This window comes from Copadichromis virginalis, linkage group LG4 (genome assembly GCF_057382275.1).
Source record: "Copadichromis virginalis isolate Kocher_CV1m ecotype Utaka linkage group LG4, C_Virginalis_male_GT1.1, whole genome shotgun sequence".
Lineage (NCBI taxonomy): Eukaryota > Metazoa > Chordata > Actinopteri > Cichliformes > Cichlidae > Copadichromis > Copadichromis virginalis.
In genome coordinates, this window is record NC_140621.1 from 10263488 (window position 1) to 10278963 (window position 15476).

General features: G+C 42.5%; 1 protein-coding gene across 1 annotated transcript; it reads left to right on the forward strand.

Annotated features, from left to right (window-relative positions):
• The first annotated feature begins 7017 nt into the window (after window positions 1-7017).
• Window positions 7018-12609, forward strand: txn2 (thioredoxin 2). The gene is made up of 4 exons (XM_085453451.1): window positions 7018-7102; window positions 9969-10246; window positions 12144-12267; window positions 12432-12609. Exons 2-4 carry the CDS (start codon window positions 9969-9971, stop codon window positions 12546-12548), a joined length of 519 nt encoding a protein of 172 aa, XP_085309577.1. The 5' UTR covers window positions 7018-7102; the 3' UTR covers window positions 12549-12609.
• The last annotated feature ends 2867 nt before the right edge of the window (window positions 12610-15476 follow it).

Consider the following 15476-nt stretch of genomic DNA (forward strand, 5'->3'; position numbering starts at 1 on the left):
TGCAGCCAGAGGGGTTGCCCCCTGCTGGCCAGTAGAAATAATGCAGCTTCAAAGCACCTGCTTGCTCTTAGCTTATCCTTTTAGACACTGTTTTACACACTCTATATGATTATAAACACAGAAAACTCTCATCTAAAAAACACAATTTCAGTCTTCAAGCATCAATTAAGGTAGATTATACATATTGCATGCACCCCCTTGTGCAAGTGTGCTTACATTTGTATGTCAGCAGCTCGTTCCACAAAGCAGGAGCATGCACTGTCATACATTATACATATGCACAGTGTGTCCTCACTCGCACAAAGGCCTACACAGAAAACTAAAATTATGTATTCACCAAACCTCCATCCTCTTCCCACACAATCCATCTCTCTCTGTCAGGGCACGGAGGTGATGTAACAGGCCCGTGTAAACAAGCCCAGCGTGGTGAGAGAAAATGAAGAGAGGGAAAAAAACACGGGATTTTGCTGAAGCTTCTGTGTGTGCACCGACCCTCACAAAAAGGCACACACACATATGCGCTGCAGTCTGAGAAATACAGTTGTTGTTCTGAATTTTTAGGTTCCATTGACTCATCAGAGAATCTGTACTTTCCACTTTGGTCTCAGTCTCATCTGCAGCAGATGTAATAAACAAACTTGTTGGGTCTCTTGGAGATGGAAGGCATAGTCATCAAAGCAAGTGGTGACCTTTGTATTCTGAGCTCAACGGTGAACGTCAGCCCATAAACCCACCCAAACTGCTACAAGAGTTGGCTGGAAAAGCTCCCTGTCGCTGCTATTAAAAAAGGGAAGGTGCAAAAGGACAGGAGGGTAATAAGGAAAAGAGAAAAAAAAAGGCAAGCCATGGCAGGTGAGAAACACATCAAACCTTCAAAAACAACTCAGTGGAAATAAATGACAGACAGGGTGTGTGTGCGAGACAGAGAGAGAGGTGTAAGGCACATGGAAAGGGCCAAGGAAATATTAAATAGTGAGAAATAAAAGATAGAACAGGATAATAGTGTGAGGTCAGTGGAACAAAAGCAGCTCACTTTTCACACGTGATTCTTTGCTGCAGAGAACGAAACGCCACGAAACGCCTTTCTGTGTCTGTGAGAAAGCGTGTGTTTATACACAGAGGGGAATGGAAGTGGAGGAGGAGGACGAGGAGGGAGGAAGACAGGTGTGGAGTGTTTGTTTAGGAGAGCTCCTGCCACACCTGCCACGACACTCCTCTTACTCTTTCAGTGGCGCGGCCAACTCACAGAATTGTGGACATACACACTCCAAGAAATTCGAGATACAGCTGGTGCTCAGGGTGTAGCCAAAGGTGTCTGATCTCAATAACACGGTAAACTGAGTATTACAGGGACTCCTTTATGCTCTTTTCCAGCAGAATGGTTTTTTTTTAATTTTCATATATATCTCAAACTGGGCCTTGATGCCGTCTTTTTATCCTCAGTCTGTAACAAGCCTTTTTAAAATTCCTTTACCTTTTAGGCTACTCTCCCTTTGCCAGCTTCCTTCTGATTGCCTGTCTGTTTCAAACAGAAGGTTTAAACCGCAGGCAGGTGGGGCTCCTTGCAGGCATGCTAATTTGATACCCCGACTCTTTTACTGCAGAACTATGTTATTATTAAACATGCAGAATATGGATTTGGCATAGTCTTGCTGAAATAAGCAAGGCCTTCTCTGAAAAGAGACCCGCTGAATGGCAAATGGACTGATTTTTTCACCTTATCCACAAGGAGTCGCCACAGCGCACAGCTCCACATATTTTATTTGGCATATTTTAACATCAGGTACCCTTTTAGAAGTTTGAGTAGAGCTTTCCTACTTATTTGGGATCACTTGGAGCTGATAAGTTTAACTCATAAGAGCCCAGACCCATTTTTACTGCCAGGAAAACTATGGGAAAGTCAATTTTGAAACTTTAACAGAAACTTTCCTCAATGTGTAAAGGGGCGATGACACCTGTGTCACCATGGCTTCTTATCATATGGGGGCAATCGGTTTATTTTTCAGCATAACGCAATAAAGTTGTGATTTTTTTTAGCAAAGTATCAAAAACTTTATTGAGCATGAGTGATGTATAAGGTGCACTCAAAACACTTGCACACACTTGTGAGGACATACTGCCAGGGGATCAAACTACCAATCAGCTAGCAGACGACCTACCTCCTGAGGCTGGATAGCAGCTCCAAAACCTTCTATATACTCTTCAGTGTTCACGTTGTCTTCACAGAACAGCAAGTTACCCTTGCCAACCGAACGCTCCCTCTCCTCTTTAGCCTGTGGCTGATGGACCGCTCTCAGAATTAAGCCAGTCCATTTGGCTGAACTGGGTCCAGAGTAGGCAGCAGTGTTTCTAGATCTTGCTTATATAATGTATATTAACTTTATTAATCTTGAGAACCCTGTTTCTTTTTTAAAAACTGTAACAGAAATAGGGCTGTCTTTGGGAAAAGTCAAAGAATTTTTTATTAGCGGTCCCTTGGTAATTTGAGGCATTTCTCTGTTGCCACAGACGGATTTAGGATAACTGACAAAAAAAAGAAAAGAAAAAAAAGAGACCAAGGGTACAGACTGTTCCAAAACAGGAGAAAAGGGAAAGAAAAACAAGCATAGAGCGAGGTTAGGAGAGTACCAGTTAGCAAGGATGAGAAGGGGGCAAGGAATTTAAGTCCCAAAGTTATTTTTAAACTAAGGACAGGAACTCTACTGTTGACTCCCCAAACACAGAATCATAGATCGGTATAGGAGCAGAGCTGAGAAAAGAAGACAGGGAGCTTATATACACAAACACATAGACACACACACACACACATATACACACGCTTCATGCATCTGTCAAGTGCGTCATCCCGTATGTGCGTGTACATCCAGGCACATGCATCCTCTAAGCACACGCCTGCCACCGTTTGGCATGCTTTATGGTCTCACAGCCACACTCACACCAGGATGTGTACGCGTCGTCCTGTAAACACGGCGCACTGCTCAGTTTAAAGATACTCGCGCGCTCAAACCTTCGGTGAAAAATGAGAAAGCGTTCGTTTGAACTTCCTTTGGTGCTATATCATTGCTGCATATGTGTATACAGCACATGTACCATGCATCTGATCTAACTGACCATAATTAAGAAGTGGTGGATAGGCAGAGAATCCTAATTACAGGCTGGCGGCGAGAGTGTTTAAAATGTGATGGCTCACCAGCTGTAGAATATGTGACTGTCCACAGAGGATACTCTCTCACACTAACTGAGATAAACAGAAGGTCATCAAGTGGAATAATCTTTGTGGTGCAATCTGCTCAATAACAGGCTTTATACTGTGTGCTTTTCCAGGCTGTTATTATCAAGTAAAGACATTGGGATTTATGGGAAGCGAGCTGGGACAAAACTCACACACAAAGGCGGGAGGGGAGCGTTCTGTGTACGCAAAGGGCACACACCCTGCCATTCATGTGTGCTTTGTCAGGGGGCTGTTATGAAAGCCCGGCTCCATCGGCGGCTGTTGTGTTCCCTCGACTGCTGGCTTGTGCAGATAGGAGAGGGAATAAACAGCCACGAGAAGAGGAGAATGGTCAGGTGCACCGTCACTGGATCCACGGCAGAGTCCACTGAAGGTCACAAGAATATCACTTCCCTCCTGACCTTTAGCTCACTGAGGTCTAACTTAGCACACCCTCCTGGTCTTCCTGAAGTCGAGGAGGGTGTCACAGGAAACTGGGTCACTTTTACCTGTTTGTATCGTAATGATAACACCCATCAACCACCTAAAGCAGGGGTCACGCCCTCCACTCTGGATCCCCCATCCTCACACGTGCATCCTACCACTCACCTCCAAGGTGTCACAGAGAGGAGCCTTGTTCTGGTCGTCTCCTCCTTTCTGCCAGGACCCCCTGAAAAATCCCAGCAATCCCTGCAATTTCCGGTGCAATGTTTATTTGGCAGGAAGAGAGGGCTTGTGGGGAGGGGGGTGAAAAAAGGGCCTCACTCACAAACAGTCTGGGTTGGTTGAGAGTAAACATGTGCAGGCGGGGTGTGTGTGAAACGAGCGGTAAGCGGGACTGAGGCTCATGTGTTCTGGTCCTGACACACAGAGCAACGCTCTGTTTCAGGCCCCAACCGCCTCAGCCTGATCAACATCCCACCCCGGCTACTATGAACAGCACCCTCTGCTGGAGAAATGGATACATGATGTTAAAAGAAAACTTGAGATCAAACAAACTAAGAACCTAAAATGTCTTTTTCTGAATAAGATATATAGGGGGAAAAAAATCCAGATCCATATATGAGCAGAGGCGCTAGCCCAGGGGTGTCAAACATAAGGCCCTGGGGCCAGAATCGGCCCAGCAAAGATTCCAGTTGACAGCTTTGAGAAATGAATAGGAAGGCATCAATTTTGGACTTTTTTACTGTACTCCCCCGTGCCCATTTATTAGAAACCAAAGTAATGAAGTAAATGATAAAGAGTTAAATCACAGAAAAGTTCCTGTTTTTTCCATTGCGTACTATAAATGTCTACTTTTTACAATAAGTCCACAGAGGAAATAAAAAACACACCGTAACTTCCTCTGCAGTTTTATACATTTATTTATCTATGATGATAGATTTCTTTTGTTTACTACAGCACTATTTCGTTATCATATAGAAAAACTGAGACAGTACTTTTGAAACTGCACTTTATGTTTTTCTAAATGTGTACTTCAACATCTTTACAGTGACAGAAAGGGCAGTTTCACATGTTCGGCCCACTTAAGATCAAAGTGGCTTCTTGTTGGGGAGTGCTACGCAGTGATGACGTCATCCATACACACTCCACAGAGGCCTACAGCTACTATACGTATATTAAATTTGATCCTTTGAGGTTTTAACATAAGACTGAGGATGATCTCAACAAATTGAAAATTTATACACATTTACATTCGGTTATACACTCAGAAAGCTCTGCAGGCTGGTAACAGGAACATTTTATTATCAACAGATACATTCATCCTGGGGAAAAATGTGTGTGGGAGACCATCAGGGCCAAGATGGGTATAGATTCCTGGGTGCAGTGGTTTGTAGAAACTTCCTCCCTTTCATCACATCTGTCCTGTTCCAGATGTTCTGTTGACTCACTGAGACATCGTGTCAGAAACATCTGACATGGCATGATATATTTCTGCTTCTCTCTTCTCCTCTTTCTCCTCTTTTGCTACGTCTTTCCTTTAACCGCAGGCTCCTCTGATGTCTGAAGTGGGGTCACCAGTCTGGCCCGCCAACCTCTGGTTCTCCCACTGGTTGTTGTTGTTGGAGATGGACTGTCCTGATGTGCAGTTTGTCTTTCAGGGCATTCTAAAACTAGAGAAAACATTTATGTTTAAACCCCTGATCTGTGGAGATCTGAGTGCACTTCAGGCTCAATGGCATCCAGTTGTGTGGTTCTGGACTGAACCTCTGAGCACATCGCTGTTTGCACATGGTTTCCTGGCGTATGTTTGACACCTGCAACTGGCTACCTGAAGCTTCAGGGGTGTGTGTGTTTGCAGGCAACACGGCTCCAGAGCTGCAGAATAAAGAGTGGAGCAGTTTGTGCAGGGCTAGGCTGGCTAAGAGCCCAGGCGGTTGATGTTGCAAAACAGCGCTGGAGATCCGAGAGCTGAAGACAGTCCTGCTTTCCTGTCAGTGCTTTTGTTCAAACAGGCCCGTAGACAGATCTGTCTACATCCTTGATCTGTCTACATCCTTGATCAGATCAGGAAAACCCTCCACTGAAAGAAAAAAAGGTGTCCACCTGGAGGAAGTGTGGCTTTTGATGTGATAAAATGTGAAAAATAAAGGAAGGTGAAGCATGGACGTGTCTGCTATATAAAACTACAGGAATGATGATGCTTCTTAGCAGACATGGCTCACAGGAGCAAAGCTTCTCCACAGAGGTTTTAATCTAAAACTATATTTTTCTGCTCATTGTCTCATTGTGTGGACATTTTGGGAAGCCTTGGAGAGACTTAGAGTCAGGTCTGTGTAAATAAGCCACTGGAAGCTGACTGTGTACTTAGCTTAGGAGAGTGATTAGAAACAAGGGAAACCATTTGCCCATGTCTGACAGACTTCATCCAACAACACCACCGTGGTGCAATGGTTTGTACTGATGTCTCACAGCAAGGTGGTCTTTTTTATATGGAGTCTGCATATTCGCCCCCGGCTTGCATGGGTTCTCACTGGGTACTCTAGCTTCTTCCCACAGTCCAAAGACATGCATGGATGAGGTTGGTTGGCAACTCTTGAATGTTGGTAGGGGGTGAATGGTTATCTGCCTCTCTGTGTTAGCTCTGCAATAGTGCAATAGTGAAAGAAGATGGCTGGACAATGCACTCTACCTGCGGTGTCAGACCAGTGTAGAGTCAAATCTTGCACAATATGCAAAATCCATTGTGCTGCAAGTCATTAGAAATGGACTGCTCAATTTGAGCTCCGCCAGAAATATGAATCAATCTGTGCTTCTTACAGCATTCTTACTGACAAGTACATAAAGTTTAAGGTAAGGTGTTTTTAAAGTAGTCATGTCTGTCTTTGAGTTCCAGCAGCAGCATTTATTTTTAAGCTCAGTAATAGAATAGCATTTTATTTTCATTGTACCTTTACGTAAATACATACAATACATAAAAAATAAATAGCAAATTTATTTTATTTTTAGTGTATTTTATTTTTTCATAGACAGGCTGTTTCTCTGTTTAGTAAATGGATGGTTAATTAAACATCTTACACAAACATCATACAAACTTTGTTACTGGAAATTACAAGTTACACTTGCTAATCTTTACTAATGAATTTTCTTCATATTATTATTCATATTAATATGAATATTAATATTAATGATGCTTCTAATTATATTTTAACATAGACCTACTATAAACTACAACTAAAACTAGCTGTCAGGTTAATATATAGTAGATAAAAGTATGTTACGCTGATAATCCGACCCTGTGCTTCCCAACCTGGCCAGCCGGTGGCGCCACTCACTGATCTGTGTCGTCTGAAAAGCCGCACGTTCCCTTTTTTTCTGCGGCACCAAAACGGAAGTACTTCATTGGTCCGCGAGGCCAAGATCAAGAATAGCGCCGACAGAAGAAGCGAGGTAAGCTGTGAAAATGCGGGCGCGTGTTTTAATGTGTGTGACATTTGAGAACGTGTTATTCTCAAAGTGTCCGGTTTCGGTGTTCGCGTGCTGCTTTACGCGAGGAGGCAGCGGCGGGGGAAGGTTTAGGAGGAAGAGGAGGAGAAGTAGGAGGAGAAGGACGAAGAGGGCAAACTCATGCGTAACGTAGATTAATGGAGCACGCGAGCTGCCGGTAGAAAAGCGTCAAACACAAGATGTCAGGCCGAGAAAACCCCTCAGAGAGCTGGAGGGGAGTGAGCCGTTCTCAGTGGGGAAATGCTGAATACTTAAAGCTCTTTAGCCATCGTGGGATTAAGAAAGTGTTTCTCAACAAGGCAACGTGGCTGAGTGTGTTCTGCCAATAAACTCGTTTGTTCACGTCACTCGTTATATGACGCTCACGAGCCCTAATCACGTTAATTAGCGCTGATTCTTCATTAAACAGCTCGTGCTCGAGAGCTTAAACCGTGTGAGACTAGAAGTTTTTCACTAAGTGATTCAAAACAATGTCAGCTGTGAGTGTATTATAGAGGATACTCGAAGTGATTATTTCTCCCGCACACAGCACGTTGCAGGTTTTTTCTGCAAAAAAGGAGAAAAGATGTCATAATCATCTAAACCAGGGGTAGGGAACCCCCAGGCTTCAAGGGCCGGTGTCCTGCAGGTTTTAGATGTGTCCTTGATCCATCACAGCTGATTTAAATGGCTAAATGACCTCCTCAACATGTCTTGAAGTTCTCCAGAGGCCTGGTAATGAACTAATCATTTGATTAATTTGTGTTGACCCAAGGTGAGATCTAAAACCTACAGGACATCGGCTCTCGAGGCTTGGAGTTCCCTACCCCTGATCTAAACCCAAGTGGACCTCAGCGCTTGTTCTTGGGCCAGCAGCTGAGATCCTGATATTTAATTAAATAATACTGAATCTAAAATCCTCCAGAAAGTAGCATTACAGAAGTTCTAACTACTGATTTTTTTAAAAAAATGTAATTTTCCTTAAAAGCAGTCCAAATGATTATTCTATTTTATTCTACTGTATATAGTATATTATTTTATTCTATTCTGTACAGCTGTGTACTGTATTTATTCTTATTGTATTCTAATTTTTGCGTCATAACTTTTGCACTGTCCACTTCCTGCTGTGACAAAACAAATTTCCCACGTGTGGGACTAATAAAGGTTATCTTATCTTATCTTATTCCTTGAACTTTTTTCTCCAACTTGCCTGACAGATGTGTCAGGTGTGTACGAATACAAATCAGTCCAGTATTTGTTGCCTCCTATCCCATCTATCCAGACAGCTCCTTTGCTTAAACCACACGGACCATTTCCAGTAGTTCCAGTTTTTGAAATGAGCAATTTGCTGACATAAGAAAATATCCATTACCTGGTTTAGCTAATTTATTTTTTTTTACTTATGTGTTAAAAGCAAACCTATTGTGCTTTTTCTGAATTTGTTGGCGAATGCTTATATTTAACATGGCCAAAGTTACAAATAAAAAGGTCTGTGCATATACAGGTAATCCCCCTGGGAGCCAAAACCTCAGTTCAAACAGCATTGATGACAATATGATGTCAAAGAAAGCAGGTCATATCACCATTCTCATGTAGAGGTGTGTGTGTGTGTGTGGTGGGGGGGTTAATACAACATTGTATTGTGATATTTTGTGTTGCATTATTGCACTGATACAGGAACAGCAAGTATTGATAAATGAATTAAAAAATTTAAATACTATGAACAAGAAGGCTCACGTCATGAGATGAGCCGAGCAAACTTGCATTAAATCAGCCCAACTGATAAACCATCAAACGCTGGTTGCACTTAGCTTTACAAAGATGCCTCCTAATGCAGAGCAAGCTAATGGCTCAGTCACACGAACAAAAATAGGACAGCAACCTCCTTACATCTACACGGGTGACTTTCTGGTGATTGTATTGAATTTTTTCATGTACTACAACTTGGTGGTGATTAAATGGTTACCACACAACCACTTTTGATCAGAAGTTGATTGCGCAGGTCACCTGATGGGACGTAACCTTTCTGCAAACAGTTGCAGTCTGATTTGGACTGAGTGCAGTCACTTTGAGAGAGATTGTTGAAGTTTAGGGGATAACTGTTGTCTAACATATAAATACAGACAGACTGCCAACATGTTGCAATCAGTGTGAATGAGTCTTTGTCAGCTAGCAGGGTACACCCTGGACATGTCGCCAGTCTGTCGCAGGCCTAACAAATAGACACAACCATTCACACTCACATTCACACATAAATATGATTTATTTGTTTTTTATTACACTTTATCCATGCCCCACCTGCACCATGTGCACTGATTAGGTGCCCCAGCAGGAACACCACAGCATAGTATGAGAACCACTGGCTTAAAGGAAGAGGAGCTTAAATACCTTGTTTCAGGTACTGGATAAACTGGGAGTATCACTATTTCGACAGTTTATACCAAGTGCAGCATAAGGGGGGAAAAAAGGATCTTAAGCCTATTTAAAAAAAAAAAAAAAATGTTATTTAGAATAGTAAATTATGCAAAACTACTTTTGTACAAGTCAAGAATGAAATTATGGAGCTGGAAATAAACATTGTGGGTGTCACCATGTAATTCATATATCTCTAACTTTAGTCCTGACAAGTAACTGGTGCCAGTTTGTAAAGCTCAGGCAGGGTTTAAGAGTGGATTCATTATGTTTACTTTTAAACATATGGGACCTATAGCGGTTTTGGATACATTTCTTCTTATTATTTTTTAATCTTATAATCAGAAGTATCTGAAATGCAATACTAATATTAGAATAAGTAACACTTATCTTCTGTATCTTTGCCTGTTGTGCAAAGATGGCTCACAGGCTCGTGCTACGAAGACTCTGGACACTGTCTGTGAACGATATCCGCTGCCTCCCCACATCCACTGCCTCCGTTGCTTCCTCTTGTTATTCCACATCCCTTCAGTCCAGTACAACCCGGGTCTCCTTCCTCTCCCCGTCACGAAGTCTGCCTCGCGCCCTGCCTCACACCTCCCGCCGAGAAGTCTCCTTCAATGTGCAGGACAGCGAGGACTTTACAGAGAGGGTCATCAACAGCGAACTGCCCGTGCTAGTGGACTTTCATGCACAGTGAGTACCTCAGGGAGCCCAAGGAGAGTGACTGTATGGACGTATTAAATAAAACTAGGGATAATATAAATGGATGAAAAACAGTCCCACCCTGGTCACCTTGGTGCTAAAGCTCTTTGCAGTTATGCAGATACAGATTTGCTTTGCAAATGTAGATAATATTCAGTTCAGTCAAAATATCTGCTGACGCTTGGCTGCGTTTGTACACGCTTTCCTTGGAAAAGACCTTGTTCCACAGCTGCCCCGCCTCTTTAAAACACTGCAAGTGTTACATACAGCATGTGCTGTTAAAAATATATACATGTACAGTGGTGACTTAAACTCTCAAGTCCTGTAAGCTTACACGACAGCTGCTCAAAAGTCCACAGTAGACAGAGCATGTCTCACAGATAGGAGTGCATCTTCACAGCTGTTAGGTTGTTTGTCATTAATACAGCCCACAGGCCTTGTTCACACAAGACATTTTTACTAAATACTAGCTCTCTTTCACAGCGGTTACTGAAATAACACTGGGGACTTTTTTTCTGCCCTACTTTTCCTTTCCCTTGTAATACGATGCTGTGCAAAGGTTTTGAGTCTCCCTTCATTTCTTTGCATGTTGTTAGGAAAGTGCAAAATGGATGCAGTGCTTTATTGAAACATGCAAATATATATGAAAATACACTATGTGAAACAAAAATGGAGTCAGTATTTGGTATAGCCACCTTTTTATTCTTCAACACAGTCATCTCAAAGCTTTTCTTTGGGGGGGGGGCTTGTCCAGTTATAATGATGTCAGGGAAGTACACGATGCATTATTACTCATATTTTATAATCTTTAAAAGGCTGTTAGCTCGGGCTCTGCTGTGTTATTGGTACTTTTTGATTGCATCAGGGTTTTCATGGTCCTAATAACTCTTGGAAGTAGTATCGTCGGTCCTTTGTTTTTGTTTATTGGCTCCAACTACTGTGCAGTTAGTAGTTGTGAGCATAAGAGGACCTCGACGTAAATGTGCGGTGACTGGTCCAGATGTAAGTGTATGTACGTGAACTCTGATCTTTAGCCTTAAAATGGAACAAAACACTTAGAAGTGCACAAACAGTGAAGTCTGCAGCCAGAACTAGAACAACAGAGTTACAGAAATTGCTGCAGTAAGGATGCATCGTATAGCATCAGATTTCTGTTAAAGTCACTGAAATGACAGATCCTTCATCCTGGCTGCAGTCACACTGTACCGTACCCACACAGGAGAAATACCTGCCAATCAGAAAAATGTCTGTGACATGTTTTTTGGTTTATGTAGTACATAGAACTTCTACATGGTATAAATTAATCTTATACTTTATTGATTTCTGTTTTATTTTTATTACTTTCTAATATATGTCTGATTCACTTTTTCCTTTCTGACCCTTGTGCTGCTGTAACAAGAAGGATTAATACAGTCTAGTGCTGTCTATCAAATCAACAATCCTTCAGTAGAAAGGTCTGTTAAAACAAACTGCAGACCTCATTTAGTTTCTAGGTCATCAGATGGTAGATGTGAGGATGGCACAGTTTTGTTTTCTACCTCAGAATTTCAGAGTTTTTATTTATTAATGCTGGGAAAGTGTAACTGTGTGTAAGCATTGGCCCATTTTCATCAGGTTTCCCAGCATGCCATTACAGTGAGCCAGCATGCAATATACCAAGTCCTTAAACCGGCTCCTTTTACAAGCTTTTATGTGCATTTCTTGCCCTGTGCTTCTCCTAGTATTCAAAGTCTAACTACGCCCTTGCACTGAAAGATGTTAATTGGTGTTAACGACATCTGTGCTTTTAATTCTCTGACTAGTTTAATGTGTGCTGTGGGAGAGAGCTCTATTGTTTTGTTTAAAATAAGTTAATACTGTTTGTCTCCTTTTGTTTTGTGTTTTTTAGGTGGTGTGGTCCCTGTAAGATCCTCGGACCAAGGTTGGAGAAAGCTGTTGCAAAACAGAAAGGTCGCGTTGCCATGGCAAAAGTTGACATAGATGACCACACAGATTTGGCCATTGAATATGGGGTGAGACCTATTTTAAGTATATCTTTATGGCACTCCTGTCCTCCTGTTTGGTTAATTTCTGCTGTGCTTGGATGTAGAATTCTATCATCATATTTATATGATGTTTTATTAAGTCAAAGTGTCACTAGTTCTGTCTTACAATGCGCCGCCTTGTCTGCCCTCAGGTCTCTGCTGTTCCCACAGTCATCGCCATGCGGGGAGGTGACGTCGTCGATCACTTTGTGGGGATCAAAGATGATGATGAGCTGGACTCATTTGTCAGCAAAGTCATTGGACAATGAAATCCACCTGTCCTCACCCAGCCATACCCCCACCATCGTCATTCTCATGCTGTTCTCTCTGATTCTGGCACGGCCGGCGAGCCCTGGGCTGCCATTTTGAGCCTGTTTAGCAATCACTATTAAGTAAACAAAACCTAACCACAATTACAGCTGGCAGACTCTCAAATGCTCACACCTATCCCTTGACATGTTGCTTTAGCTGTGCATTGTCTCTTCGGGCTCTCTCTCTGTCTCCCTCTTGTGTTTTTTGTTACTAGTCAAGCGATGGGTGTGTGCTCCATTTTGCAGCAGTTCCACGTTCTTTCATAATGTGACTACTCTCGCTAAGCTGGTGTGTAACAGTTTTCTGTAAAAACTCTTAAGTTTGGATGGAAAATAAATGTGCTCTACTGCACTCATTGTGTACAATGTTGGATGAACATTTATAGTTTTCGCTGTGCAGGGAATTTAACTTGCAACCTGACAATACTGAATGAGGTTGGTGACAGTGTTACATGTAGATCCTGCTCGTGTCCACACGAGGGCAACGTTTCTCTAACATCACAGAGTCGCACACAGTCATTTTACACCGTTATGCCTAATACTGTGAGAAAGGAAGGCGCACGTGTTTCTCTCCTGTTCCTGACTGTAAAACTGAAGTCGAGCGGGAATTGCGATGAAGATTTTTAGTTTATTACTAAAATGAACTCTGTGTACCAGAAACATGACCAAGTGAAGTAATAAAGGAGTAAAAAGATGTTGTGTATACGGATTGTTTGTGGTTGTGTGTGGGGTTGAGATGGAGACAAAGGCTTGGAGCTGTGCTGTCCCTAATGACACTGATGCAATACCATAGTTTCCCTCCCTCAGCTGGTTTTACAGCACCCGGGGGATGCAGTTATAAGCTCCAGATGGATATTTGTGTTGTTTTTACTTAAAGGGGATTAAGCTTTCCTTACCTAATGGATGAAGTTAAAGTAGCTCTGGATCTCCTTACTTCGCCTATCTGGGAACCTTGGGGTCAGTTTTCAAAAAGACACATCCTTTAAACTCTGAAGTCCGAGTCATCATCAGTGTCTGTGTCAGAATCTTCTCCCCCACAAGTCTCCAAAGACTTGGCACTTAAGGGACCAGAAATTAATAATTATGACATGAATCAAAAACATGAAACATCCGGGTTTCATCTCCAGGAGGTGACACAACCTGAGCCACGGGGAGTCGCAGGCTACTGTTAACCTAGCAACACTCTCAACCCCAGATAAATAGGAAGGTTTCTTCAGGAGGGGTATCGCTATAAAAATCTGTGCCAAATCAGAAACGTGGACATGTCCGTCTGCTGTGGAAATAAGGAACCAGTCAAATGTACCTTCTTCTCTAAAGATGGTGATGCTAAAGTGACGAAGGGCCGGAGTGCTGGAAACATCAGTTTCCATGTTGTAGACAGAAGTGGAGCCTCGCTGTGTGGGAGCTGATTTTTAACATTTGTGTTGTTTTTGACCCAGTGCCTGTTTTCAATTTATGTTTCTTGTTTTAAAATAATTACACGGTGCTGGAATATATTCCCAACTGGAACATTATATTTCCTCATTGCCAGGTTGCTCCAAAGGCTTCCCAAAAAACCTACAGTTGATCCAAAACAACGCAGCAAGAGGTGCTAATGAGTATTAACACGAGAGACCACATATCTATACTCGACTCGCAGTCTTTACACTTCATCATGTACCTATAGGATGTAGCTTTGTTAGTGCCATAGTTCTAGAATAGAATGGGAGGGATGGCTTAGCTTAAAGGTTGGGATCAAGAGATGGACCCCCTCTCTGATTTCAGGATTAGTCTTAAAAGTTAGTTGTTTTTTTTTGGATAAACACATGTTTTGGGCTGGATCAGGAGATTCTGCTGGGGGACCTGGTATCACGTACTGAGCACCTCTCCTCGCTTTCATTCCCTTTGCATTTATATGACATCATTAAAAGCCATTATTCTTTTATTTTCTGTCCTCTCTTTCTCTCCCTTCCTTTCTGTATCCCCAGACATCCATGTTCCTGATCTGTGGATACGGATCCCACTAACCTGTGCCCTCAGGAAGTTAGGAGGATGTTGGATTGTTGGGAATTCTCTAATGTTACAGGGTCTTAAATTACTATATAAAGGACTGTTGTTGTGAACTGGAGGATTTTCAGTTGTATTATGCCAGCGTCATCCCCCCAAATCTCCCTGTGCCTTCTGTCTGAACATGCAGGTGTTACTCATGTTGTTACAATCCAGTCTTTACCGAAATGCCTACCTACACACCACCCTCTACTTAAATTACCCCCCTTCTGTCACCCCCTCAAATCAACAGTGTCTGCCTCCTCGTCTGTGTCTCTAATTTTCACCTTTGCATGTTTTCATTCTTGCACCTGGGCCAGAGTACCGTACCGTGCCCAGCCACCTTTCCTCCCTCTGTCGCGGTTGAGATGTTCTCGACATGTGCTGCGACCTGGCAGATGGACTCTGACCCTCGAGCCTGTCACATTCGTGCTGTTCATAAACTATCTACCTCTCTCCAGTCCGAATGAGTGTGAGTTCAGCCTTTGCTTGCTTGTAAGTTGCTATGGTGACAGCAAAGAAAGTAATAAATAGCTGTTTTATCACTGGATGTGGTTAATGATTAACAGCAGAGTAGTAAGATTGGGCTTGCTTTTATTTATTTCTTTATTTACGTAGCACTGCACCTCACAGTGACGAGGGATAGAAAGTAAAATGTTACTTTCTGTACTCATATAAACACTTTTAATGTGAGGGGCCTGCCCAATAAAGACTGGAGTGCAAGAGTGAGGCAAGTCTGTATCACTAATGAACCATTCAAAGAATCGAGTGCTTCGTGGTAAAGCAGACAGGAGATGACCTGCCCTGCCTAGAAAGACCCTTCTCTCATCATCGTCTCTATCTCTCGTAATTTTCTCAGCA